The sequence below is a fragment of the Heptranchias perlo genome, unplaced genomic scaffold, assembly GCF_035084215.1.
Source record: "Heptranchias perlo isolate sHepPer1 unplaced genomic scaffold, sHepPer1.hap1 HAP1_SCAFFOLD_1052, whole genome shotgun sequence".
Taxonomy (NCBI): Eukaryota; Metazoa; Chordata; class Chondrichthyes; order Hexanchiformes; family Hexanchidae; genus Heptranchias; species Heptranchias perlo.
The window spans coordinates 24767-52187 of NW_027138272.1; the positions used below are offsets into that span (position 1 = coordinate 24767).

Genomic DNA, 27421 nt, shown 5'->3' on the forward strand with positions numbered 1-27421 from the left:
GGGTCGCTCGTTAACCCCGGAAGTGGGGGGCCTGGGGTCGATCGTTAACCCCGGAAGTGGGGGGCTTGGGGTCGCCCGTTAAACCCGGAAGTGGGGGGCCTGGGGTCGCTCGTTAACCCCGGAAGTGGGGGGCCTGGGGTCGCCCGTTAAACCCGGAAGTGGGGGGCCTGGGGTCGCTCGTTAACCCCGGAAGTGGGGGGCTTGGGGTCGCCCGTTAAACCCGGAAGTGGGGGGCCTGGGGTCGATCGTTAACCCCGGAAGTGGGGGGCCTGGGGTCGCTCGTTAAACCCGGAAGTGGAGGGCCTGGGGTCGCTCGTTAAACCCGGAAATGGGGGGCCTGGGGTCGCTCGTTAACCCCGGAAATGGGGGGCCTGGGGTCGCTCGTTAACCCCGGAAGTGGGGCGCCTGGGGTCGCTCGTTAATCCTGGAAATGGGGGGCCTGGGGTCGGGCCGTTATTTCTGGAAGTGGGGGGCCTGGGGGCGCTCGTTAACCCCAGAAATGGGGGGCCTGGGGTCGGGCCGTTTTTTCTGGAAGTGGGGGGCCTGTGGGCGCTCGTTGACCCCGGAAGTGGGGGGCCTGGGGTCCAGCCGTTCGTTCTGGAAGTGGGGGGCCTGGGGGCGCTCGTTGACCCCGGAAGTGGGGGGGTCTGGGGTCGCCCGTTGACCCCGGAAGTGGGGGGGGGTCTGGGGTCGCCCGTTGACCCCGGAAGTGGGGGGCCTGGGGGCGCTCGTTGACCCCGGAAGTGGGGGGTCTGGGGTCGCTCGTTGACCCCGGAAGTGGGGGGCCTGGGGTCGGGTTTCCCAGTTTTGAATTTTGAACCCTCCCTCCACCCCTGGTATTTTGTCGAATTGCTCGACAATCCCGTCATTCCATCTCCAAGCTTGGCCATCTCGCTGACCTCAGCCCATCGTAACCCTTCCAACAAGCTGGTTTCAGAACCCGAGGGACATTTGCTGCACAGACTGTGCCTCTGAATATTTCATCAATCTCCACGCTTATTACCAAAGATCGACACAGAGCGAAAGCAGGAGGAAGTCTCTGAAGGTGCTGTCTTTTGCCCGAGTGGCAAAGTGCCAGCTCTCATGGGTTAAATCACGAAACAAACAAACTGAACAACACACGGGGCTGAGGGAGCTCTTGGTTACCTTTCCTTGTAGTCGATGAAGATCTGGTAGAGATTCTGTTCATTCTTGGACATGATAACATTTTTCACATCCATGTTCAAGGCTCGGTGAACTTTAACCAGTGCCTGGGGCCAGGAGAAGAGAGAGATCACAGCAAACGTAAAGATAAGTCCATTCCAGTACATCCCCTCCGTATACACCTATACATTCCTGTATACCCCCTCCGTATATACACATACATTCCAGTACATCCCCTCCGTATATACACATACATTCCTGTATATCCCCTCCGTATATACCCATACAGTCCTGTATATCCCCTCCGTATATACACATACATTCCAGTACATCCCCTCCGTATATACACATACATTCCAGTACATCCCCTCCGTATATACACATACATTCCTGTATATCCCCTCCGTATATACACATACATTCCTGTATATCCCCTCCGTATATACACATACATTCCAGTACATCCCCTCCGTACATACCTATACATTCCTGTATATCCCCTCCGTATATACACATACATTCCAGTACACCCCCTCCGTATACACCGATACATTCCTGTATATCCCCTCCGTATATACACATACATTCCTGTATATCCCCTCCGTATATACACATACATTCCTGTATATCCCCTCCGTATATACACAGACATTCCTGTATATCCCCTCCGTATATACCTATACATTCCTGTATATCCCCTCCGTATATACACATACATTCCAGTACATCCCCTCCGTATATACCGATACATTCCTGTATATCCCCTCCGTATATACCTATACATTCCTGTATATCCCCTCTGTATATACACATACATTCCTGTATATCCCCTCCGTATATACCGATACATTCCTGTATATCCCCTCCGTATAAACCTATACATTCCTGTATATCCCCTCCGTATATACCTATACATTCCAGTACATCCCCTCCGTATATACCGATACATTCCTGTATATCCCCTCTGTATATACCCATACATTCCAGTACACCCCCTCCGTATATACCGATACATTCCTGTATATCCCCTCCGTATATACCCATACATTCCAGTACACCCCCTCCGTATATACCGATACATTCCTGTATATCCCCTCTGTATATACCCATAAATTCCAGTACACCCCCTCCGTATATACCCATACATTCCAGTACACCCCCTCCGTATATACCCATACATTCCTGTATATCCCCTCTGTATATACCCATACATTCCAGTACACCCCCTCCGTATATACCCATACATTCCTGTATATGCCCTCTGTATATACCCATACATTCCAGTACACCCCCTCCGTATATACCGATACATTCCAGTACACCCCCTCCGTATATACCCATACATTCCTGTATATCCCCTCTGTATATACCCATACATTCCAGTACACCCCCTCCGTATATACCCATACATTCCTGTATATGCCCTCTGTATATACCCATACATTCCAGTACACCCCCTCCGTATATACCGATACATTCCAGTACACCCCCTCCGTATATACACATACATTCCAGTACATCCCCTCCGTATATACACATACATTCCACTACATCCCCTCCGTATATACACATACATTCCAGTACATCCCCTCCGTATATACACATACATTCCTGTATATCCCCTCCGTATATACCGATACATTCCTGTATATCCCCTCCGTATATACCTATACATTCCTGTATATCCCCTCCGTATATACACATACATTCCAGTACATCCCCTCCGTATATACCGATACATTCCTGTATATCCCCTCCGTATATACCTATACATTCCTGTATATCCCCTCTGTATATACACATACATTCCTGTATATCCCCTCCGTATATACCTATACATTCCTGTATATCCCCTCCGTATATACCTATACATTCCTGTATATCCCCTCCGTATATACCTATACATTCCAGTACACCCCCTCCGTATATACCTATACATTCCAGTACATCCCCTCCGTATATACCGATACATTCCTGTATATCCCCTCTGTATATACCCATACATTCCAGTACACCCCCTCCGTATATACCGATACATTCCTGTATATCCCCTCTGTATATACCCATACATTCCAGTACACCCCCTCCGTATATACCCATACATTCCTGTATATCCCCTCTGTATATACCCATACATTCCAGTACACCCCCTCCGTATATACCGATACATTCCTGTATATCCCCTCTGTATATACCCATAAATTCCAGTACACCCCCTACGTATATACCCATACATTCCTGTATATCCCCTCTGTATATACCCATACATTCCAGTACACCCCCTCCGTATATACCCATACATTCCTGTATATGCCCTCTGTATATACCCATACATTCCAGTACACCCCCTCCGTATATACCGATACATTCCAGTACACCCCCTCCGTATATACCCATACATTCCTGTATATCCCCTCTGTATATACCCATACATTCCAGTACACCCCCTCCGTATATACCGATACATTCCAGTACACCCCCTCCGTATATACACATACATTCCACTACATCCCCTCCGTATATACACATACATTCCAGTACATCCCCTCCGTATATACACATACATTCCTGTATATCCCCTCCGTATATACCGATACATTCCTGTATATCCCCTCCGTATATACACATACATTCCTGTATATCCCCTCCGTATATACACATACATTCCAGTACATCCCCTCCGTATATACACATACATTCCTGTATATCCCCTCCGTATATACACATACATTCCAGTACACCCCCTCCGTATACACCGATACATTCCTGTATATCCCCTCCGTATATACACATACATTCCTGTATATCCCCTCCGTATATACACATACATTCCTGTATATCCCCTCCGTATATACACATACATTCCTGTATATCCCCTCCGTATATACACATACATTCCAGTACACCCCCTCCGTATACACCGATACATTCCTGTACATCCCCTCCGTATATACACATACATTCCTGTATATCCCCTCCGTATATACACATACATTCCTGTATATCCCCTCCGTATATACACATACATTCCTGTATATCCCCTCCGTATATACACATACATTCCAGTACACCCCCTCCGTATACACCGATACATTCCTGTACATCCCCTCCGTATATACACATACATTCCTGCATATCCCCTCCGTATATACACATACATTCCTGTATATCCCCTCCGTATATACACATACATTCCTGTATATCCCCTCCGTATATACACATACATTCCTGTATATCCCCTCCGTATATACCTATACATTCCTGTATATCCCCTCCGTATATACACATACATTCCTGTATATCCCCTCCGTATATACACATACATTCCTGTATATCCCCTCCGTATATACCTATACATTCCTGTATATCCCCTCCGTATATACACATACATTCCTGTATATCCCCTCCGTATATACCTATACATTCCTGTATATCCCCTCTGTATATACACATACATTCCTGTATATCCCCTCCGTATATACCTATACATTCCTGTATATCCCCTCCGTATATACCTATACATTCCAGTACACCCCCTCCGTATATACCTATACATTCCAGTACATCCCCTCCGTATATACCGATACATTCCTGTATATCCCCTCTGTATATACCCATACATTCCAGTACACCCCCTCCGTATATACCCATACATTCCTGTATATCCCCTCTGTATATACCCATACATTCCAGTACACCCCCTGCGTATATACCGATACATTCCTGTATATCCCCTCTGTAGAAACCCATACATTCCAGTACACCCCCTCCGTATATACCCATACATTCCTGTATATCCCCTCTGTATATACCCATACATTCCAGTACACCCCCTCCATATATACCTATACATTCCTGTATATCCCCTCCGTATATACACATACATTCCTGTATATACCCTCCGTATATACACATACATTCCTGTATATCCCCTCCGTATATACCGATACATTCCTGTACATCCCCTCCGTATACACCTATACATTCCTGTATATCCCCTCCGTATATACACATACATTCCTGTATATCCCCTCCGTATACACCTATACATTCCTGTATATCCCCTCCGTATACACCTATACATTCCTGTACATCCCCTCCGTATACACCTATACATTCCTGTATATCCCCTCCGTATACACCTATACATTCCTGTATATCCCCTCCGTATACACCTATACATTCCCGTATATCCCCTCCGTATATACCTATACATTCCTGTATATCCCCTCCGTATATACCTATAAATTCCTGTATATCCCCTCCGTATATACCGATACATTCAAGTACACCCCCTCCGTATATACCTATACATTCCTGTATATCCCCTCCGTATATACCTATACATTCCTGTATATCCCCTCCGTGTATACACATACATTCCTGTATATCCCCTCCGTATACACCTATACATTCCTGTACATCCCCTCCGTATACACCTATACATTCATGTATATCCCCTCCGTATACACCTATACATTCCTGTATATCCCCTCCGTATACACCTATACATTCCTGTATATCCCCTCCGTATATACCTATACATTCCTGTATATCCCCTCCGTATATACACATACATTCCTGTATATACCCTCCGTATATACACATACATTCCTGTATATCCCCTCCGTATATACCGATACATTCCTGTATATCCCCTCCGTATATACCGATACATTCCTGTATATCCCCTCCGTATATACACATACATTCCTGTATATACCCTCAGTATATACACATACATTCCTGTATATCCCCTCCGTATATACCTATACATTCCTGTATATCCTCTCCGTATATACCTATACATTCCTGTATATCCCCTCCGTATATACCTATACATTCCTGTATATCCCCTCCGTATATACACATACATTCCTGTATATCCCCTCCGTATATACCCATACATTCCTGTATATCCCCTCCGTATATACCTATACATTCCTGTATATCCCCTCCGTATATACCTATACATTCCTGTATATCCCCTCCGTATATACCCATACATTCCAGTATATCCCCTCCGTATATACCTATACATTCCTGTATATCCCCTCCGTATATACCTATACATTCCTGTATATCCCCTCCGTATATACCTATACATTCCTGTACATCCCCTCCGTATATACCTATACATTCCTGTATATCCCCTCCGTATATACCTATACATTCCTGTATATCCCCTCCGTATATACACATACATTCCTGTATATCCCCTCCGTATATACCCATACATTCCTGTATATCCCCTCCGTATATACCTATACATTCCTGTATATCCCCTCCGTATATACCTATACATTCCTGTATATCCCCTCCGTATATACCCATACATTCCAGTATATCCCCTCCGTATATACCTATACATTCCTGCATATCCCCTCCCTATATACCTATACATTCCTGTATATCCCCTCCGTATATACCGATACATTCCTGTATATCCCCTCCGTATATACCGATACATTCCAGTACATCCCCTCCGTATATACCCATACATTCCTGTACATCCCCTCCGTATATACCTATACATTCCTGTATATCCCCTCCGTATATACCGATACATTCCTGTATATCCCCTCCGTATATACCTATACATTCCTGTATATCCCCCCCGTATATACCGATACATTCCTGTATATCCCCTCCGTATATACCGATACATTCCTGTACATCCCCTCCGTATATACCGATACATTCCTGTATATACCCTCTGTATATACACATACATTCCTGTATATCCCCTCCGTATATACCTATACATTCCTGCATATCCCCTCCGTATATACCTATACATTCCTGTATATCCCCTCCGTATATACCTATACATTCCTGTATATCCCCTCCGTATATACACATACATTCCTGTATATCCCCTCCGTATATACCGATACATTCCTGTATATCCCCTCCGTATATACCGATACATTCCTGTATATCCCCTCCGTATACACCTATACATTCCTGTATATCCCCTCCGTATATACACATACATTCCTGTATATCCCCTCCGTATATACCCATACATTCCTGTATATCCCCTCCGTATATACCGATACATTCCTGTATATCCCCTCCGTATACACCTATACATTCCTGTATATCCCCTCCGTATATACACATACATTCCTGTATATCCCCTCCGTATATACCGATACATTCCTGTATATCCCCTCCGTATATACCGATACATTCCTGTATATCCCCTCCGTATACACCTATACATTCCTGTATATCCCCTCCGTATATACCCATACATTCCTGTATATCCCCTCCGTATATACCGATACATTCCTGTATATCCCCTCCGTATACACCTATACATTCCTGTATATCCCCTCCGTATATACACATACATTCCTGTATATCCCCTCCGTATATACCTATACATTCCTGTATATCCCCTCCGTATATACACATACATTCCTGTATATACCCTCCGTATATACACATACATTCCTGTATATCCCCTCCGTATATACCGATACATTCCTGTATATCCCCTCCGTATATACCCATACATTCCTGTATATCCCCTCCGTATATACCTATACATTCCTGTATATCCCCTCCGTATACACCTATACATTCCTGTATATCCCCTCCGTATATACCGATACATTCCTGTATATCCCCTCCGTATATACCTATACATTCCTGTACATCCCCTCCGTATACACCTATACATTCCTGTATATCCCCTCCGTATATACACATACATTCCTGTATATCCCCTCCGTATACACCTATACATTCCTGTATATCCCCTCCGTATACACCTATACATTCCTGTATATCCCCTCCGTATACACCTATACATTCCTGTATATCCCCTCCGTATATACACATACATTCCTGTATATCCCCTCCGTATACACCTATACATTCCTGTATATCCCCTCCGTATACACCTATACATTCCTGTACATCCCCTCCGTATACACCTATACATTCCTGTATATCCCCTCCGTATACACCTATACATTCCTGTATATCCCCTCCGTATACACCTATACATTCCTGTATATCCCCTCCGTATATACCTATACATTCCTGTATATCCCCTCCGTATATACCTATACATTCCTGTATATCCCCTCCGTATATACCTATACATTCCTGTATATCCCCTCCGTATATACCGATACATTCCTGTATATCCCGTCCGTATATACCTATACATTCCTGTATATCCCCTCCGTGTATACACATACATTCCTGTATATCCCCTCCGTATACACCTATACATTCCTGTACATCCCCTCCGTATACACCTATACATTCATGTATATCCCCTCCGTATACACCTATACATTCCTGTATATCCCCTCCGTATACACCTATACATTCCTGTATATCCCCTCCGTATATACCCATACATTCCTGTATATCCCCTCCGTATATACCTATACATTCCTGTATATCCCCTCCGTATATACCTATACATTCCTGTACATCCCCTCCGTATACACCTATACATTCCTGTATATCCCCTCCGTATACACCTATACATTCCTGTATATCCCCTCCGTATATACCCATACATTCCTGTATATCCCCTCCGTATATACCTATACATTCCTGTATATCCCATCCGTATATACACATACATTCCTGTATATACCCTCCGTATATACACATACATTCCTGTATATCCCCTCCGTATATACCGATACATTCCTGTATATCCCCTCCGTATATACCGATACATTCCTGTATATCCCCTCCGTATATACACATACATTCCTGTATATACCCTCCGTATATACACATACATTCCTGTATATCCCCTCCGTATATACCTATACATTCCTGTATATCCCCTCCGTATATACACATACATTCCTGTATATACCCTCCGTATATACACATACATTCCTGTATATCCCCTCCGTATATACCGATACATTCCTGTATATCCCCTCCGTATATACCTATACATTCCTGTATATCCCCTCCGTATATACCTATACATTCCTGTATATCCCCTCCGTATATACCCATACATTCCTGTATATCCCCTCCGTATATACCTATACATTCCTGTATATCCCCTCCATATATACCTATACATTCCTGTATATCCCCTCCGTATATACCCATACATTCCAGTATATCCCCTCCGTATATACCTATACATTCCTGTATATCCCCTCCGTATATACCGATACATTCCTGTACATCCCCTCCGTATATACCTATACATTCCTGTATATCCCCTCCGTATATACCTATACATTCCTGTATATCCCCTCCGTATATACCTATACATTCCTGTATATCCCCTCCGTATATACCCATACATTCCTGTATATCCCCTCCGTATATACCTATACATTCCTGTATATCCCCTCCGTATATACCTATACATTCCTGTATATCCCCTCCGTATATACCCATACATTCCAGTATATCCCCTCCGTATATACCTATACATTCCTGTATATCCCCTCCCTATATACCTATACATTCCTGTATATCCCCTCCGTATATACCGATACATTCCTGTATATCCCCTCCGTATATACCGATACATTCCTGTATATCCCCTCCGTATATACCGATACATTCCAGTACATCCCCTCCGTATATACCCATACATTCCTGTATATCCCCTCCGTATATACCTATACATTCCTGTATATCCCCTCCGTATATACCGATACATTCCTGTATATCCCCTCCGTATATACCTATACATTCCTGTATATCCCCTCCGTATATACCTATACATTCCTGTATATCCCCTCCGTATATACCGATACATTCCTGTACATCCCCTCCGTATATACCGATACATTCCTGTATATACCCTCTGTATATACACATACATTCCTGTATATCCCCTCCGTATATACCTATACATTCCTGCATATCCCCTCCGTATATACCTATACATTCCTGTATATCCCCTCCGTATATACCTATACATTCCTGTATATCCCCTCCGTATATACACATACATTCCTGTATATCCCCTCCGTATATACCGATACATTCCTGTATATCCCCTCCGTATATACCGATACATTCCTGTATATCCCCTCCGTATACACCTATACATTCCTGTATATCCCCTCCGTATATACACATACATTCCTGTATATCCCCTCCGTATATACCCATACATTCCTGTATATCCCCTCCGTATATACCGATACATTCCTGTATATCCCCTCCGTATACACCTATACATTCCTGTATATCCCCTCCGTATATACACATACATTCCTGTATATCCCCTCCGTATGTACCGATACATTCCTGTATATCCCCTCCGTATATACCGATACATTCCTGTATATCCCCTCCGTATACACCTATACATTCCTGTATATCCCCTCCGTATATACACATACATTCCTGTATATCCCCTCCGTATATACCCATACATTCCTGTATATCCCCTCCGTATATACCGATACATTCCTGTATATCCCCTCCGTATACACCTATACATTCCTGTATATCCCCTCCGTATATACACATACATTCCTGTATATCCCCTCCGTATATACCGATACATTCCTGTATATACCCTGATGATACTCATTAGGCAAAGTACTCCAGTAGCTACATTTACCAAGACCTATAAAGAAAAAGAAAGACTTGCATTTCTATAACACCTTTCACCACCTCAGGACGTCCCAAAGCGCTTTACAGCCAATGAAATGCTACTGAAGTGTAGTCACTGTTGGAATGTAGGAGGTGCGGCAGCTAATTTGTGCACAGCAAGATCCCACAGACAGCAATGAGAAAGCCAAGCCTCTACACGAGGATCTCTGAGCGATGAGGACGTCAGTGAATCAGTGACACTGACACGCGGACAGGATAAGGAACCATCCGATGATGAGGATGGGGAAGGTACAGAACGAGTTAGCCCTTCACTGGATGAGAGACAATCGCAACCATGTAAAGCTTCACACAGTCCTTACCCGGAACAGAGGGCCTTTTTGGACTGGTTAACAAGGCGGAAAGAGTGGAGATTGGGACAACCAGCAATAATATGAATCAATCTCTGCTCTATCATTTATCCAACAGAATAAAATTATCTTCAATTCAAATTGGTCCTTTCTTTAATTTTCTGATGCAGCAAATCATCAAACACGATGATAGTGAACCACCAGAAATAACCAATCCCGAGGCTTCCTTACATTGAACCCCCCGAAATAACCAATCCCGAGGCTTCCTTATAGTGAACCCCCCGAAATAACCAATCCCGAGGCTTCCTTATAGTGAACCCCCCGAAATAACCAATCCCGAGGCTTCCTTATAGTGAACCCCCCCGAAATAACCAATCCCGAGGCTTCCTCATAGTGACATTCACCTCTGTATACTAAGTGTATATTCCTGCATCTGCACATTGCACCTGTCCAATACACACACGTATGTAGACATACATACACACATATAGATACACGCACATATATACTTGTATAGATTTACACATATATAATTTACATCTGCATGTGTACACACACACACACACACACACACACACACGCAAAATCACTCACCTCGATATTAACAAAAATGGTCTTCATATCTGCTGAAGTTAAAACCCATTTCAATGGACACATAAAGTGCTGCAAAAATAAATCCAGGAATTAGTATCTGAGCTTCATGGTTCATCCCGTTCCACTCCCGCAAATGATTAAGGGAATCGATAGGGTAGATAGAGAGAAACTATTTCCTCTGGTGGGAGAGTCCAGAACAAGGGGGAATAATCTTAAAATTAGAGCTCGGCCGTTCAGGGGTGATGTCAGGAAACATTTCTTCACACAAAGGGGGAGTGGAAATCTGGAACTCTCTCCCCCCAAAAGGCTGTTGAGGCTGGGGGTCAGACTGAGATCGATAGATGTTTGTTGGGTGAGGGTATCGAGGGATACGGAGCAAAGGCGGGTAAATGGGGTTGAGGTACAGATCAGCCATGATCTGAGTGGATGGTGGAACAGGCTCGAGGGGCTGAATGGCCTCCTCCTGTTCCTATAGAAACATAGAAAATAGGAGCAGCAATAAGCCATTTTTCCTCTATGCATCTAATCTGTCGAGCCTGTCAGAATTTTATACGTTTCAAAGAGATCCCCTCTCATTCGTCTAAACTCGTGAATACATAGAAACATATAAAATAGGAGCAAGAGTAGGCCATTCGGCCCTTCGGGCCTGCTCCGCCATTCAAAATGATCATGGCTAATTGTCTAACTCAGTACCCTGTTCCCGCTTTTTCCCCATATCCCTTGATCCCTTTATCATTAAGAAATATATCTATCTCCTTCTTGAATATATTTAATGACTTGGCCTCCACTGCCTTCTGTGGTAGAGAATTCCACAGGTTCACCACCCTCTGAGTGAAGAAATTTCTCCTCATCTCTGTATCCTGTATCCTGAGACTGTGACCCCTGGTTCTGGACTCCCCAGCCATCGGGAACATCCTCCCTGCATCTAGTCTGTCTAGTCCTGTTAGAATTTTATATGTTTCGATGAGATCACCTCTCATTCTTCTAAACTCTAGTGAATATAGGCCTAGTCGACCCAATCTCTCCTCATACGTCAGTCCTGCCATCCCAGAAATCAGTCTGGTAAACCTTCGTTGCACTCCCTCCATGGCAGGGACATCCTTCCTCAGATAAGGAGACCAAAACTGCACACAATACTCCAGATGTGGTCTCACCAAGGCCCTGTAAGACATCCCCGCTCCTGTACTCAAATCCTCTTGCAATGAAGGCCAACATACCATTCGCCTTTCTAACTGCTTGCTGCACCTGAATGCTCACTTTCAGCGACTGGTGTACAAGGACACCCAGGTCTCGTTGCACCTCCCCTTTTCCCATTCTGTCACCATTCAGATAATAATCTGTCTTTCCGTTTTTACAACCAAAGTGGATAACCTCACATTTATCCACGTTATACTGCATCTGCCATGTTCTTGCCCACTCACCCAACTTGTCTAAATCACATTGGAGCCTCTTTGCATCCTCCTCACAGCTCACATTCCACCCCAGCTTTGTGTCGTCTGCAAACTTGGAAATGTTACATTTAGTTCCCTCATCCAAATCATTGATATATATTGTGAATAGCTGGGGCCCAAGCACTGATCCCTGCGGTACCCACTAGTCACTGCCTGCCACCCGGAAAAAGACCCGTTTATTCCTACTCTCTGTTTCCTGTCTGTCAACCAATTCTCAATCCATGCCAGTACAATCCCCCCAATCCCATGTGCTTTAATTTTACACACCAACTTCTTGTGAGGGACCTTATCAAAAGCCTTCTGCAAATCCAAGTACACCACATCCACTGGTTCTCCCTTATCTATTCTACCAGTTACATCCTCAAAAAACTCCAGTAGGTTTGTCAAACACGATTTCCCTTTCATAAATCCATGTTGACTTTGTCTAATCCCGTTGATATTTTCTAAATGTCCTGTTATCACATCCTTTATAATAAACCCTAGCATTTTCCCTACTACTGATATTAGGCTAACCGGTCTGTAGTTCCCTGTTTTCTCTCTCCCTTCGTTCTTAAATAGTGAGGTTACATTTGCCACCCTCCAATCTGCAGGAACTGTTCCATAATCTATAGAATTTTGGAAGATGACAACTAATGCATCCACTATTTCCATGGCTACCTCTTTTAGTACTCTGGGATGGAGACTTTCAGGCCCTGGGGATTTATTGGCTTTCAGTCCCATTAATTTCTCCAGCATTTTTTATTCACTAACACTAATTTCCTTTAATTCCTCCTTCTCACTAGTCCCTTGATTCCCTAGCATTTCTGGGAAGTTATTTGTGTCCTCTTCTGCGAAGACAGAACCAAAGTATTTGTTTAATTGCTCTGCCATTTCCTTGTTCCCCATTATAAATTCTCCCGTTTCTGACTGTAAGGGACCTACATTTGTCTTCACTAATCTTTTTCTTTTTACATACTTGTAGAATCTTTTACAGTCCACTTTTATGTTCCTTGCAAGTTTACTCTCATACTCTATTTTTCCCCTCTTAATCAATCTCTTGGTACTTTTCTGCTGAATTCTAAACTGTTCCCAATCCTCAGGCTTGCTACTTCTTTTGGCAACTTTATATGACTCCTCTTTGGATCTAATACTATCCTTAATTTCTTTTGTTAGCCATGGTTGGGCAGCTTTTCCTTTTGTGATTTTGTGCCAGAAAGGAATGTATAACTGTTGCAATTCATGCATTTGTTCCTTAAATGTTAGCCATTGCCTATCCACCGTCATGCCTATTAATGAAGCTTCCCAATCTATCATAGCCAACTCACTCCTCATACCTTCGTAGTTTCCTTTGTTTAGATTTAGGACCCTAGTTTCGGATTGGACGACTTCACTTTCCATCTTAATGAAGAATTCTATCATGTTATGGTCACTCTTCCCTAAAGGACCCCGCACAACAAGATTATTTATTAACCCCTTCTCATTGCACAATACCCAATCTAGGATAGCCTGTTGCTAGTAGGCGCCTCAACTTATTGGTCTAAAAAACCATCTCGTACACAATCGAGGAATTCATCCTCCACAGTATTATTGCTAATTTGGTTTGGCCAGTCTATATGTGGATTAAAGTCACCCATGATTACTGTAGTACCCTTGTTACATGCATCTCTAATTTCCTGTTTGATCCCATCCCCTACATTACCACTACTGTTTGGAGGCCTATAGACAACTCCCACCAGTGTTTTCTCCACTTGGTGCTTCTTAACTCCACCCAGATTGATTCTACATCTTGATTTTCTGAGCCAATATCCTTTCTCACTATTGCTCTGATTTCCTCCTTTACTAACAACGCCACCCCAACTCCTTTCCCTTTTTGCCTGTAAATATCGAATACCCTTGGATATTCAGCTCCCAGCCTTGGTCACCCTGCAGCCATGTCTCCGTAATTGCAATTATATCGTATCCCTTTACATCTATTTGCGCTGTTAATTCGTCTACCTTATTCCGAATGCTTCGTGCATTCAGACACAGTGCCTTTAGATTTGTCTTTTTAATATTTTTAAACTTCTCAGCATTTTTTTTGTACTATGGCCCCATTTGTCTTATTACCATTTTTTCTTACCCGGACCCTATTTGTTAGTGCACTCTATATGTTAGAGGCTCGAGGGGCTGAATGGCCTCCTCCTGTTCCTATGTAACAGGCTCGAGGGGCTGAATGGCCTCCTCCTGTTCTTAACTCATGGCCTCTGCTGACATGAACCCTGGAAGGCTGAGGGAAGTTGGAGAGGAAATCGCAGAGGCTGTGACCACAATCTTTCAAGCACATGGGGGTTTAGGCCTCCCCTGGGGCTCCACGGGTAACTGACGTGTGGGTGGGACACGCAGGACAGGAAAGCTCTAGGTTTGACTGCTGGCCTGTGTAGGGAGGGCGGTGTGTCGACACAGAGAGGGAGGGCCTCAGGAAAGAAAGAAAGAAAGAGAGAAAGAAAGAAAGGCATTTCTATAGCACCCTTCCCAACCTCAGGACGTCCCAAAGTGATTTACAGCCAATTAAGTACTTTTGAAGTGCAGTCACTGATGCGATGTAGGAAAAGCAGCAGCCAATTTATGCACAGCAAGATCCCACAAACAAAAATGAGGTAAGACCAGATAATCTGTTTTTTTTTAGTGATGTTGGTTGAGGGATAAATATTGGCCCCAGGACACTGGGGGGGGGGGGTGGGGGGAACGCCCCTGTTCTTTGTCAAATTAGTGCCCTGGCATCTTTTACATTCACCCGAGAGGGCTGATGGGGCCCTCCAACTGGGCTCTGCTGGTCATTTACAACAGTCACTGGCACTGGGGAGAATCTGAAATCCCAGCGAGAGTTCGGAAAAGGAGGGGGAAAGATAGTGGGAGGGGGGAGGTGAGGGTGAGGGTGATGGAGAGAGATCAGAGGGAGGGAGTGCAGGTCGAGCTGAAGCCGGTGGCTTTAGTGTCGAGACGTACCTTCTCAATAGACTCCAGGGTCTCCGTGTACTTCTCCTCAGTCTGTTTTATCTCCAGCAGGCAGCAGCTTCGAATGTCTGTCTCTGCCTGTTTCTGAACATAGACAGAGAACGTGACTAACACAACAACAACAACTTGCATTTATATAGCGCCTTTAATGTAGTAAAACGTCCCAGGGCCCCTCACAGGAGCGATTATCAGACAAAATTTGACACCGAGCCACATAAGGAGATATTAGGACAGGTGACCAAAAGTTTTTAAGGAGGGTCTTAAAGGAGGAGAGAGAGGGAGAGAGGGGGAGAGGGAGAGAGGGGGAGAGGGGGAGAGGTTTAGGGAGGGAATTCCAGAGCTTAGGGCCGAGGCAGCTGAAGGCACGGCCGCCAATGGTGGAACGAAGGGAATGGGGGATGGACAAGAGGCCGGAATTGGAGGAGTGCAGAGATCTCGGAGGGTTGTAGGGCTGGAGGAGGTTACAGAGATAGGGAGGGGTGTGGGGCTGGAGGGGGTTACAGAGATAGGGAGGGGTGTGGGGCTGGAGGGGGTTACAGAGATAGGGAGGGGTGTGGGGCTGGAGGGGGTTACAGAGATAGGGAGGGGTGTGGGGCTGGAGGGGGTTACAGAGATAGGGAGGGGTGTGGGGCTGGAGGGGGTTACAGAGATAGGGAGGGGTGTGGGGCTGGAGGGGGTGACAGAGATAGGGAGGGGTGTGGGGCTGGAGGGGGTTACAGAGATAGGGAGGGGTGTGGGGCTGGAGGGGGTTACAGAGATAGGGAGGGGTGTAGGGCTGGAGGAGGTTACAGAGATAGGGAGGGGTGTGGGGCTGGAGGGGGTTACAGAGATAGGGAGGGGTGTGGGGCTGGAGGGGGTTACAGAGATAGGGAGGGGTGTGGGGCTGGAGGGGGTTACAGAGATAGGGAGGGGTGTGGGGCTGGAGGAGGTTACAGAGATAGGGAGGGGTGTAGGGCTGGAGGAGGTTACAGAGATAGGGAGGGGTGTAGGGCTGGAGGGGGTTACAGAGATAGGGAGGGGTGTGGGGCTGGAGGGGGTTACAGAGATAGGGAGGGGTGTAGGGCTGGAGGAGGTTACAGAGATAGGGAGGGGTGTAGGGCTGGAGGGGGTTACAGAGATGGGGAGGGGTGTGGGGCTGGAGGGGGTTACAGAGATAGGGAGGGGTGTAGGGCTGGAGGAGGTTACAGAGATAGGGAGGGGTGTAGGGCTGGAGGGGGTTACAGAGATAGAGAGGGGTGTGGGGCTGGAGGAGGTTACAGAGATAGGGAGGGGTGTGGGGCTGGAGGAGGTTACAGAGATAGGGAGGGGTGTGGGGCTGGAGGGGGTTACAGAGATAGGGAGGGGTGTGGGGCTGGAGGGGGTTACAGAGATAGGGAGGGGTGTCAGGCTGGAGGGGGTTACAGAGATAGGGAGGGGTGTAGGGCTGGAGGAGGTTACAGAGATAGGGAGGGGTGTAGGGCTGGAGGGGGTTACAGAGATAGGGAGGGGTGTGGGGCTGGAGGGGGTTACAGAGATAGGGAGGGGTGTGGGGCTGGTGGAGGTTACAGAGATAGGGAGGGGTGTAGGGCTGGAGGGGGTTACAGAGATAGGGAGGGGTGTGGGGCTGGAGGGGGTTACAGAGATAGGGAGGGGTGTCAGGCTGGAGGGGGTTACAGAGATAGGGAGGGGTGTGGGGCTGGAGGGGGTTACAGAGATAGGGAGGGGTGTAGGGCTGGAGGAGGTTACAGAGATAGGGAGGGGCGAGGCCATGGAGGGGGTTACAGAGATAGGGAGGGGCGAGGCCATGGAGGGGGTTACAGAGATAGGGAGGGGTGTAGGGCTGGAGGAGGTTACAGAGATAGGGAGGGGTGTGGGGCTGGAGGGGGTTACAGAGATAGGGAGGGGTGTAGGGCTGGAGGAGGTTACAGAGATAGGGAGGGGTGTGGGGCTGGAGGGGGTTACAGAGATAGGGAGGGGCGAGGGGCTGGAGGAGGTTACAGAGATAGGGAGGGGCGAGGGGCTGGAGGAGGTTACAGAGATCGGGAGGGGCGAGGCCATGGAGGGGGTTACAGAGATAGGGAGGGGTGTAGGGCTGGAGGAGGTTACAGAGATAGGGAGGGGCGAGGGGCTGGAGGGGGTTACAGAGATAGGGAGGGGTGTAGGGCTGGAGGGGGTTACAGAGATAGGGAGGGGCAAGGGGCGAGGGGCTGGAGGAGGTTACAGAGATAGGGAGGGGCGAGGGGCTGGAGGAGGTTACAGAGATAGGGAGGGGTGTAGGGCTGGAGGAGGTTACAGAGATAGGGAGGGGTGTAGGGCTGGAGGAGGTTACAGAGATAGGGAGGGGTGTGGGGCTGGAGGAGGTTACAGAGATAGGGAGGGGTGTAGGGCTGGAGGAGGTTACAGAGATAGGGAGGGGTGTGGGGCTGGAGGGGGTTACAGAGATAGGGAGGGGCGAGGGGCTGGAGGAGGTTACAGAGATCGGGAGGGGCGAGGCCATGGAGGGGGTTACAGAGATAGGGAGGGGTGTAGGGCTGGAGGAGGTTACAGAGATAGGGAGGGGCGAGGGGCTGGAGGGGGTTACAGAGATAGGGAGGGGTGTAGGGCTGGAGGGGGTTACAGAGATAGGGAGGGGCGAGGGGCGAGGGGCTGGAGGAGGTTACAGAGATAGGGAGGGGCGAGGGGCTGGAGGAGGTTACAGAGATAGGGAGGGGTGTGGGGCTGGAGGAGGTTACAGAGATAGGGAGGGGTGTGGGGCTGGAGGAGGTTACAGAGATAGGGAGGGGTGTGGGGCTGGAGGAGGTTACAGAGATAGGGAGGGGCGAGGGGCTGGAGGAGGTTACAGAGATAGGGAGGGGTGTGGGGCTGGAGGAGGTTACAGAGATAGGGAGGGGCGAGGGGCTGGAGGAGGTTACAGAGATAGGGAGGGGTGTGGGGCTGGAGGGGGTTACAGAGATAGGGAGGGGTGTGGGGCTGGAGGAGGTTACAGAGATAGGGAGGGGTGTGGGGCTGGAGGAGGTTACAGAGATAGGGAGGGGTGTGGGGCTGGAGGAGGTTACAGAGATAGGGAGGGGCGAGGGGCTGGAGGAGGTTACAGAGATAGGGAGGGGCGAGGCCAGGGTGGGATGTGAACGCGAGGATGAGAATTTTAAAATCAAATATAACTCGACCCTTCACACACTGAGAACAGACACCGTGACTATCAGCATCTCTCCCCCGTCAATGAAGGGAGCAGGAACTGGGATAAGGGGCGAGGCTGGGATACGGGGATTAGTCAATCAATCCATTATCCATTTATTTTGTGATTACCAGGATGGTAGAAGGTGAACGAGATGAACCCGAGTCATTTCCCGCCCAGTAATTCCTGTGTTCCTATAACAAATATAGAATCATAGAATCATAGAATCATAGAGCACAGAAAGAGGCCATTTGGCCCATCGTGCCTGTGCCGGCTCTTTGAAAGATCTATTCAATTAGTCCCACTCCCCCACTCTTTCCTCACAGCCCAGTAAATTTTTCCCCTTCAAGTATTTCTCCAATTCCCTTTTGAAAGTTATTATTGAATCTGCTTCCCCCGCCCTTTCAGGCAGCGCATTCCAGATCAGAACAACTCGCTGCGTAAAAAACATTCTCCTCATCTCCCCTCTGGTTCTTTTACCAATTATCTTAAATCTGTGTCCTCTGGTCACCGACCCTCCTGCCACTGGAAACAGTTTCTCCTTATTTACTCTATCAAAACCCTTCATGATTTTGAACACCTCTATCAAATCTCCCCTTAATCTTCTCTGCTCTGAGGAGAACAGTCCCCAGCTTCTCCAAGATTTAAAAGTGAGAGTTGTAAAGGAGATCGTACGGGCGGTTGGGCAGCTTCAATCTTCATCAGATCTTCGTAAACCTCCCCACCTTCATCATCGCCATAGACACAGTCGTAGAGATCCTCATCATCTTCGATACCCGTCTCACTGCAAAAACACACGGCACCCGTCAGGTAAATGGGAGGACGGAGGGGAGGGAGCAGCGAGCAGTGGAGACTTGCCTCGACACAGTATCTGATCACAATTCCCAGAAGCGTCTCAAGCTGCTTCACAGACAATGAAGAGCTGCAGTCGTTGTTGTTACAAGGAAAAAGCGTGGCAGCCATTTTGCGCAAATCAAGATCGCACAAAAGTAATGTGAAAATGATCAGATGATACATTTTTTTTTTAGTGATGTTCATTCAGGTATAAATATTGCCCAGGACATCGGGGAGAACTCCACTGCTCTTTGTCAAATAGCGGCCGTGGGATCTTTTACATCCACCCGAGAGGGCAGACGGGACCTCGGCTTAACGTCTCATCTGAAAGACGGCACCTCCGACAGTGCGGCGCTCCCTCAGTACTGACCCTCCGACAGTGCGGCGCTCCCTCGGTACTGACCCTCCGACAGTGCGGCGCTCCCTCGGTACTGACCCTCCGACAGTGCGGCGCTCCCTCGGTACTGACCCTCCGACAGTGCGGCGCTCCCTCGGTACTGACCCTCCGACAGTGCGGCGCTCCCTCGGTACTGACCCTCCGACAGTGCGGCGCTCCCTCGGAACTGACCCTCCGACAGTGCGGCGCTCCCTCGGTACTGACCCTCCGACAGTGCGGCGCTCCCTCGGTACTGACCCTCCGACAGTGCGGCGCTCCCTCGGTACTGACCCTCCGACAGTGCGGCGCTCCCTCGGTACTGACCCTCCGACAGTGCGGCGCTCCCTCGGTACTGACCCTCCGACAGTGCGGCGCTCCCTCGGTACTGACCCTCCGACAGTGCGGCGCTCCCTCAGTACTGACCCTCCGACAGTGCGGCGCTCCCTCGGTACTGACCCTCCGACAGTGCGGCGCTCCCTCGGTACTGACCCTCCGACAGTGCGGCGCTCCCTCGGTACTGACCCTCCGACAGTGCGGCGCTCCCTCGGTACTGACCCTCCGACAGTGCGGCGCTCCCTCGGTACTGATCCTCCGACAGTGCGGCGCTCCCTCGGTACTGACCCTCCGACAGTGCGGCGCTCCCTCGGTACTGACCCTCCGACAGTGCGGCGCTCCCTCGGTACTGACTCTCCGACAGTGCGGCGCTCCCTCCGTACTGACCCTCCGACAGTGCGGCGCTCCCTCAGTACTGCCCCTCCGACAGTGCGGCGCTCCCTCAGTACTGACCCTCCGACAGTGCGGCGCTCCCTCAGTACTGACCCTCCGACAGTGCGGCGCTCCCTCGGTACTGACCCTCCGACAGTGCGGCGCTCCCTCGGTACTGACCCTCCAACAGTGCGGCGCTCCCTCAGTACTGACCCTCCGACAGTGCGGCGCTCCCTCGGTACTGACCCTCCGACAGTGCGGCGCTCCCTCGGTACTGACCCTCCGACAGTGCGGCGCTCCCTCGGTACTGACCCTCCGACAGTGCGGCGCTCCCTCGGTACTGACCCTCCGACAGCGCAGCGCTCCCTCGGTACTGACCCTCCGACAGTGCAGCGCTCCCTCGGTACTGACCCTCCGACAGTGCAGCGCTCCCTCAGTACTGACCCTCCGACAGTGCAGCACTCCCTCAGTCCTGACCCTCCGACAGTGCAGCACTCCCTCAGTACTGACCCTCCGACAGTGCAGCACTCCCTCTGTACTGACCCTCCGACAGTGCAGCACTCCCTCAGTACTGACCCTCCGACAGTGCGGCACTCCCTCAGTACTGACCCTCCGACAGTGCGGCGCTCCCTCGGTACTGACCCTCCGACAGTGCGGCGCTCCCTCAGTACTGACCCTCCGACAGTGCGGCGCTCCCTCAGTACTGACCCTCCGACAGTGCGGCGCTCCCTCAGTACTGACCCTCCGACAGTGCGGCGCTCCCTCGGTACTGACCCTCCGACAGTGCAGCGCTCCCTCAGTACTGACCCTCCGACAGTGCGGCGCTCCCTCAGTACTGACCCTCCGACAGTGCAGCGCTCCCTCAGTACTGACCCTCCGACAGTGCAGCACTCCCTCAGTACTGACCCTCCGACAGTGCAGCTCTCCCTCAGTACTGACCCTCCGACAGTGCAGCACTCCCTCAGTACTGACCCTCCGACAGTGCAGCACTCCCTCAGTACTGACCCTCCGACAGTGCGGCGCTCCCTCAGTACTGACCCTCCGACAGTGCGGCGCTCCCTCAGTACTGACCCTCCGACAGTGCGGCGCTCCCTCAGTACTGACCCTCCGACAGTGCCGCACTCCCTCAGTACTGACCCTCCGACAGTGCGGCGCTCCCTCAGTACTGACCCTCCGACAGTGCGGCGCTCCCTCAGTACTGACCCTCCGACAGTGCCGCACTCCCTCAGTACTGACCCTCCGACAGTGCCGCACTCCCTCAGTACTGACCCTCCGACAGTGCCGCACTCCCTCAGTACTGACCCTCCGACAGTGCCGCACTCCCTCAGTACTGACCCTCCGACAGTGCCGCACTCCCTCAGTACTGACCCTCCGACAGTGCGGCACTCCCTCAGTACTGACCCTCCGACAGTGCGGCGCTCCCTCAGTACTGACCCTCCGACAGTGCGGCACTCCCTCAGTACTGACCCTCCGACAGTGCGGCGCTCCCTCAGTACTGCACTGGTATATGAGCCTGGATTATGGGCTCAATCTCTGGAGTGGGCATTGAACTCACAGAGTCAGAGGTGAGAGTGTTCCCCACACACTGAGAGCTGAGGCTAACACGGATCCATTCAGTGTAATCAATGGCGGCTGCCTAACTCTTAACACATAGGGACAAGGAGGAGGCCATTCAGCCCCTCAAGCCTGTTCTGCCATGATGGATCTATAGCTTCTCTCCGACACCAGCAATAGTGACGGGAATTTCACCCTCAGTCTTCAGAGGGATCCGGGAAGATTCCGAATTATCCTCAGCTAAAAAGGCCTTCACATCGCTGCACCAACCGAGCGGGAAACGGGAATCGCCACGGAGATAAACTGGGAAATTATTGGTCAAACGCGTCTGCAGCCATGAAAGTTTCTACGTACTCAATCAGGTCGGCAAGGCTCTTGTAAACATCTTCATCATCCACAGACTGCTCAGTGGGGAACGGCCTGAAACAGAAACACATCGATATATATTAATGATTTGGACTTGATTGTAGGGGGCTTGATCAAGAATGTTGCGGACGATACAAAAATTGTCCGTGTGGTTGATAGTGAGGAGGAAAGCTGCAGACTGCAGGAAGATATCAATGGACTGGTCAGGTGGGCAGAAAAGTGGCAAATGGAATTCAGTCCGGAGAAGTGTGAGGTAATGCATTTAGGGAGAGCAAACAAGGGAATACACAATAAATGGGAGGGTACTGAGAGGTGTAGAGGAAGTGAGGGACCTTGGAGTGCATGTCCACAGATCCCTGAAGGTAGCAGGACAGGTAGATAAGGTGGTTAAGAAGGCAAACGGGATACTTTCCTTTATGAGCCGAGGTATAGAATATAAGAGCAGGGATGTTATGCTGGAACTGTATAAAACACTAGTTAGGTCACAGCTTGAGTACTGTGTACAGTTCTGGTCACCACATTACAGGAAAGATGTGATTGCACTAGAGAGGGTGCAGAGGAGATTTACGAGGATGTTGCCAGGACTGGAGAATTTCAGCTTTGAGGAAAGATTGGATAGGCTGAGGTTGTTTTCTTTGGAACAAAGGAGGCTGAGGGGAGATTTAATTGAGGTATAAAATTAAGAGGGGCCGAGATAGAGTGGATAGGAAGGACCTATTTCCCTTAGCAGAGAGGTCAATAACCAGGGGGCATAGATTTAAAGTGATTGGTAGAAGGATTAGACAGGAGCTGAGGAGAAATGTTTTCACCCAGAGGGTGGTGGGGGTCTGGAACTCACTGCCTGAGAGGGTGGGAGAGGCAGAAACCCTCAGCTCATTTACAAAGTACCTGGATGTGCCCCTGAAGTGCTGTAACCTACAGGGCTACGGACCAAGTGCTGGAAAGTGGGATTAGGCTGAATAGTTCTTTTTTGGCCGGCACAGACACAATGGGCCAAATGGCCTCCTTCTGTGCCGTGAATTTCCATGATTCTATGACACCGAGTGTACATTGTGTGACCGTCCAGCAGGGGGCAGTGCCGGGACACTGGACGTACAGTGTATGACCGTCCAGTCCAGGGGCAGTGTCGGGACACTGGGTGTACAGTGCGTGACCGTCCAGTTCAGGGGGCAGTGCTGGGACACTGGGTGTACAGTGTGTGACCGTCCAGTCCAGGGGCAGTGTCGGGACACTGGGTGTACAGTGTGTGACCGTCCAGTCCAGGGGCAGTGTCGGGACACTGGGTGTACAGTGTGTGACCGTCCAGTCCAGGGGCAGTGTCGGGACACTGGACGTACAGTGTGTGACCGTCCAGTCCAGGGGCAGTGTCGGGACACTGGGTGTACAGTGTGTGACCGTCCAGTTCAGGGGGCAGTGCTGGGACACTGGACGTACAGTGTATGACCGTCCAGTCCAGGGGCAGTGTCGGGACACTGGGTGTACAGTGTGTGACCGTCCAGCAGGGCGCAGTGCCTGGACACTGGGTGTACAGTGTGTGACCGTGCAGTCCAGGGGCAGTGTCGGGACACTGGGTGTACAGTGTGTGACCGTCCAGTCCAGGGGCAGTGCTGGGACACTGGGTGTACAGTGTGTGACCGTCCAGTCCAGGGGCAGTGTCGGGACACTTGGTGTACAGTGTGTGACCGTCCAGTCCAGGGGCAGTGCTGGGACACTGGGTGTACAGTGTGTGACCGTCCAGTCCAGGGGCAGTGCTGGGACACTGGGTGTACAGTGTGTGACCGTCCAGTCCAGGGGCAGTGTCGGGACACTGGGTGTACAGTGTGTGACCGTCCAGTTCAGGGGGCAGTGCTGGGACACTGGACCTACAGTGTATGACCGTCCAGTCCAGGGGCAGTGTTGGGACACTGGGTGTACAGTGTGTGACCGTCCAGCAGGGCGCAGTGCCTGGACACTGGGTGTACAGTGTGTGACCGTCCAGTCCAGGGGCAGTGTCGGGACACTGGGTGTACAGTGTGTGACCGTCCAGTCCAGGGGCAGTGCTGGGACACTGGGTGTACAGTGTGTGACCGTCCAGTCCAGGGGCAGTGTCGGGACACTGGGTGTACAGTGTGTGACCGTCCAGTCCAGGGGCAGTGTCGGGACACTGGGTGTACAGTGTGTGACCGTCCAGTCCAGGGGCAGTGTCGGGACACTGGGTGTACAGTGTGTGACCGTCCAGTCCAGGGGCAGTGTCGGGACACTGGGTGTACAGTGTGTGACCGTCCAGTCCAGGGGCAGTGCTGGGACACTGGGTGTACAGTGTGTGACCGTCCAGCAGGGTGCAGTGCCGGGACACTGGGTGTACAGTGCGTGACCATCCTGCAGGGCGTAGTGCCGGGACACTGAGTGTACAGTGTGTGACTGTCCAGTCAAGGGACAGTGCTGGGACACTGGGTGTACAGTGTGTGACCGTCCAGTCCAGGGGCAGTGCTGGGACACTGGGTGTACAGTGTGTGACCGTCCAGTCCAGGGGCAGTGCCGGGACACTGGGTGTACAGTGTGTGACTGTCCAGCAGGGTGCAGTGCTGGGACACTGGGTGTACAGTGTGTGACCGTCCAGTCCAGGGGGCAGTGCTGGGACACTGGGTGTACAGTGTGTGACTGTCCAGTCCGGGGCAGTGCTGGGACACTGGGTGTACAGTGTGTGACCGTCCAGCAGGGCGCAGTGATGGGACATCGGGTGTACAGTGTGTGACCGTCCAGTCCAGGGCAGTGCTGGGACACTGGGTGTACAGTGTGTGACCGTCCAGTCCAGGGGGCAGTGCTGGGACACTGGGTGTACAGTGTGTGACCGTCCAGTCCAGGGGGCAGTGCTGGGAGACTGTACAGTGTGTGACCGTCCAGTCCAGGGGGCAGTTCTGGGACACTGGGTGTACAGTGTGTGACCGTCCAGTCCAGGGGGCAGTTCTGGGACACTGGGTGTACAGTGTGTGACCGTCTAGTCCAGGGGCAGTGTCGGGACACTGGGTGCACAGTGTGTGACCGTCCAGTCCAGGGGCAGTGCTGGGACACTGGGTGTACAGTGTGTGACCGTCCAGTCCAGGGGCAGTGCCGGGACACTGGGTGTACAGTGTGTGACCGTCCAGTCCAGGGGCAGTGCTGGGACACCGGGTGTACAGTGTGTGACCATCCAGCAGGGTGCAATGCCAGGACACTGGGTGTACAGCGTGTGACCATCCAGCAGGGCGCAGTGCCGGGACACTGGATGTACAGTGTGTGACCGCCCAGCAGGGGGCAGTGCCGGTACACTGGGTGTACAGTGTGTGACCGTCCAGTCCAGGGGCAGTGCTGGGACACTGGGTGTACAGCGGGTGACCGTCCAGCAGGGGGCAGTGCCTGGACACTGGGTGTACAGTGTGTGACCGTCCAGTCCAGGGGCAGTGTCGGGACACTGGGTGTACAGTGTGTGACCGGCCAGTCCAGGGGCAGTGCTGGGACACTGGGTGTACAGTGTGTGACCGTCCAATCCAGGGGCAGTGCCGGGACACTGGGTGTACAGTGTGTGACCGTCCAGTCCAGGGGCAGTGCTGGGACACTGGGTGTACAGTGTGTGACCGTCCAGCAGGGTGCAGTGCCGGGATACTGGGTGTACAGTGTGTGACCGTCCAATCCAGGGGCAGTGCCGGGACACTGGGTGTACAGTGTGTGACCGTCCAGCAGGGTGCAGTGCCGGGACACTGGGTGTACAGTGTGTGACCGTCCAATCCAGGGGCAGTGCCGGGACACTGAGTGTACAGTGCGTGACCATCCTGCAGGGCGTAGTGCCGGGACACTGGGTGTACAGTGTGTGACTGTCCAGTCCAGGGACAGTGCTGGGACACTGGGTGTACAGTGTGTGACCGTCCAGTCCAGGGGCAGTGCTGGGACACTGGGTGTACAGTGTGTGACCGTCCAGCAGGGCGCAGTGACGGGACACTGGGTGTACAGTGCGTGACCATCCAGCAGGGCGCAGTGCCGGGACACTGGGTGTACAGTGTGTGACCGTCCAGTCCAGGGGCAGTGCCGGGACACTGGGTGTACAGTGTGTGACCGTCCAGCAGGGTCCAGTGCTGGGACACTGGGTGTACAGTGTGTGACTGTCCAGCAGGGTGCAGTGCTGGGACACTGGGTGTACAGTGTGTGACCGTCCAGTCCAGGGGGCAGTGCTGGGAGACTGGGTGTACAGTGTGTGACCATCCAGTCCAGGGACAGTGCTGGGACACTGGGTGTACAGTGTGTGACCGTCCAGTCCAGGGGGCAGTGCTGGGACACTGGGTGTACAGTGTGTGACTGTACAGTCCGGGGCAGTGCTGGGACACTGGGTGTA

General features: G+C 50.3%; 1 protein-coding gene across 1 annotated transcript in view; it reads right to left on the reverse strand.

Moving 5' to 3' along the window:
- Positions 1-1146: 1146 nt before the first annotated feature.
- LOC137307578 (guanine nucleotide exchange factor VAV3-like) overlaps positions 1147-27421 on the reverse strand; it is a gene marked incomplete at both ends in the record, with an annotated part of 32471 nt that continues 6196 nt past the window's right edge. The window contains 5 exons of the mRNA XM_067976876.1: positions 1147-1250; positions 11664-11732; positions 16079-16171; positions 19917-20025; positions 23065-23130. Coding sequence (XP_067832977.1) covers positions 1147-1250; positions 11664-11732; positions 16079-16171; positions 19917-20025; positions 23065-23130 — 441 coding nt within the window. The remainder of the gene's footprint in view (positions 1251-11663; positions 11733-16078; positions 16172-19916; positions 20026-23064; positions 23131-27421) is intronic.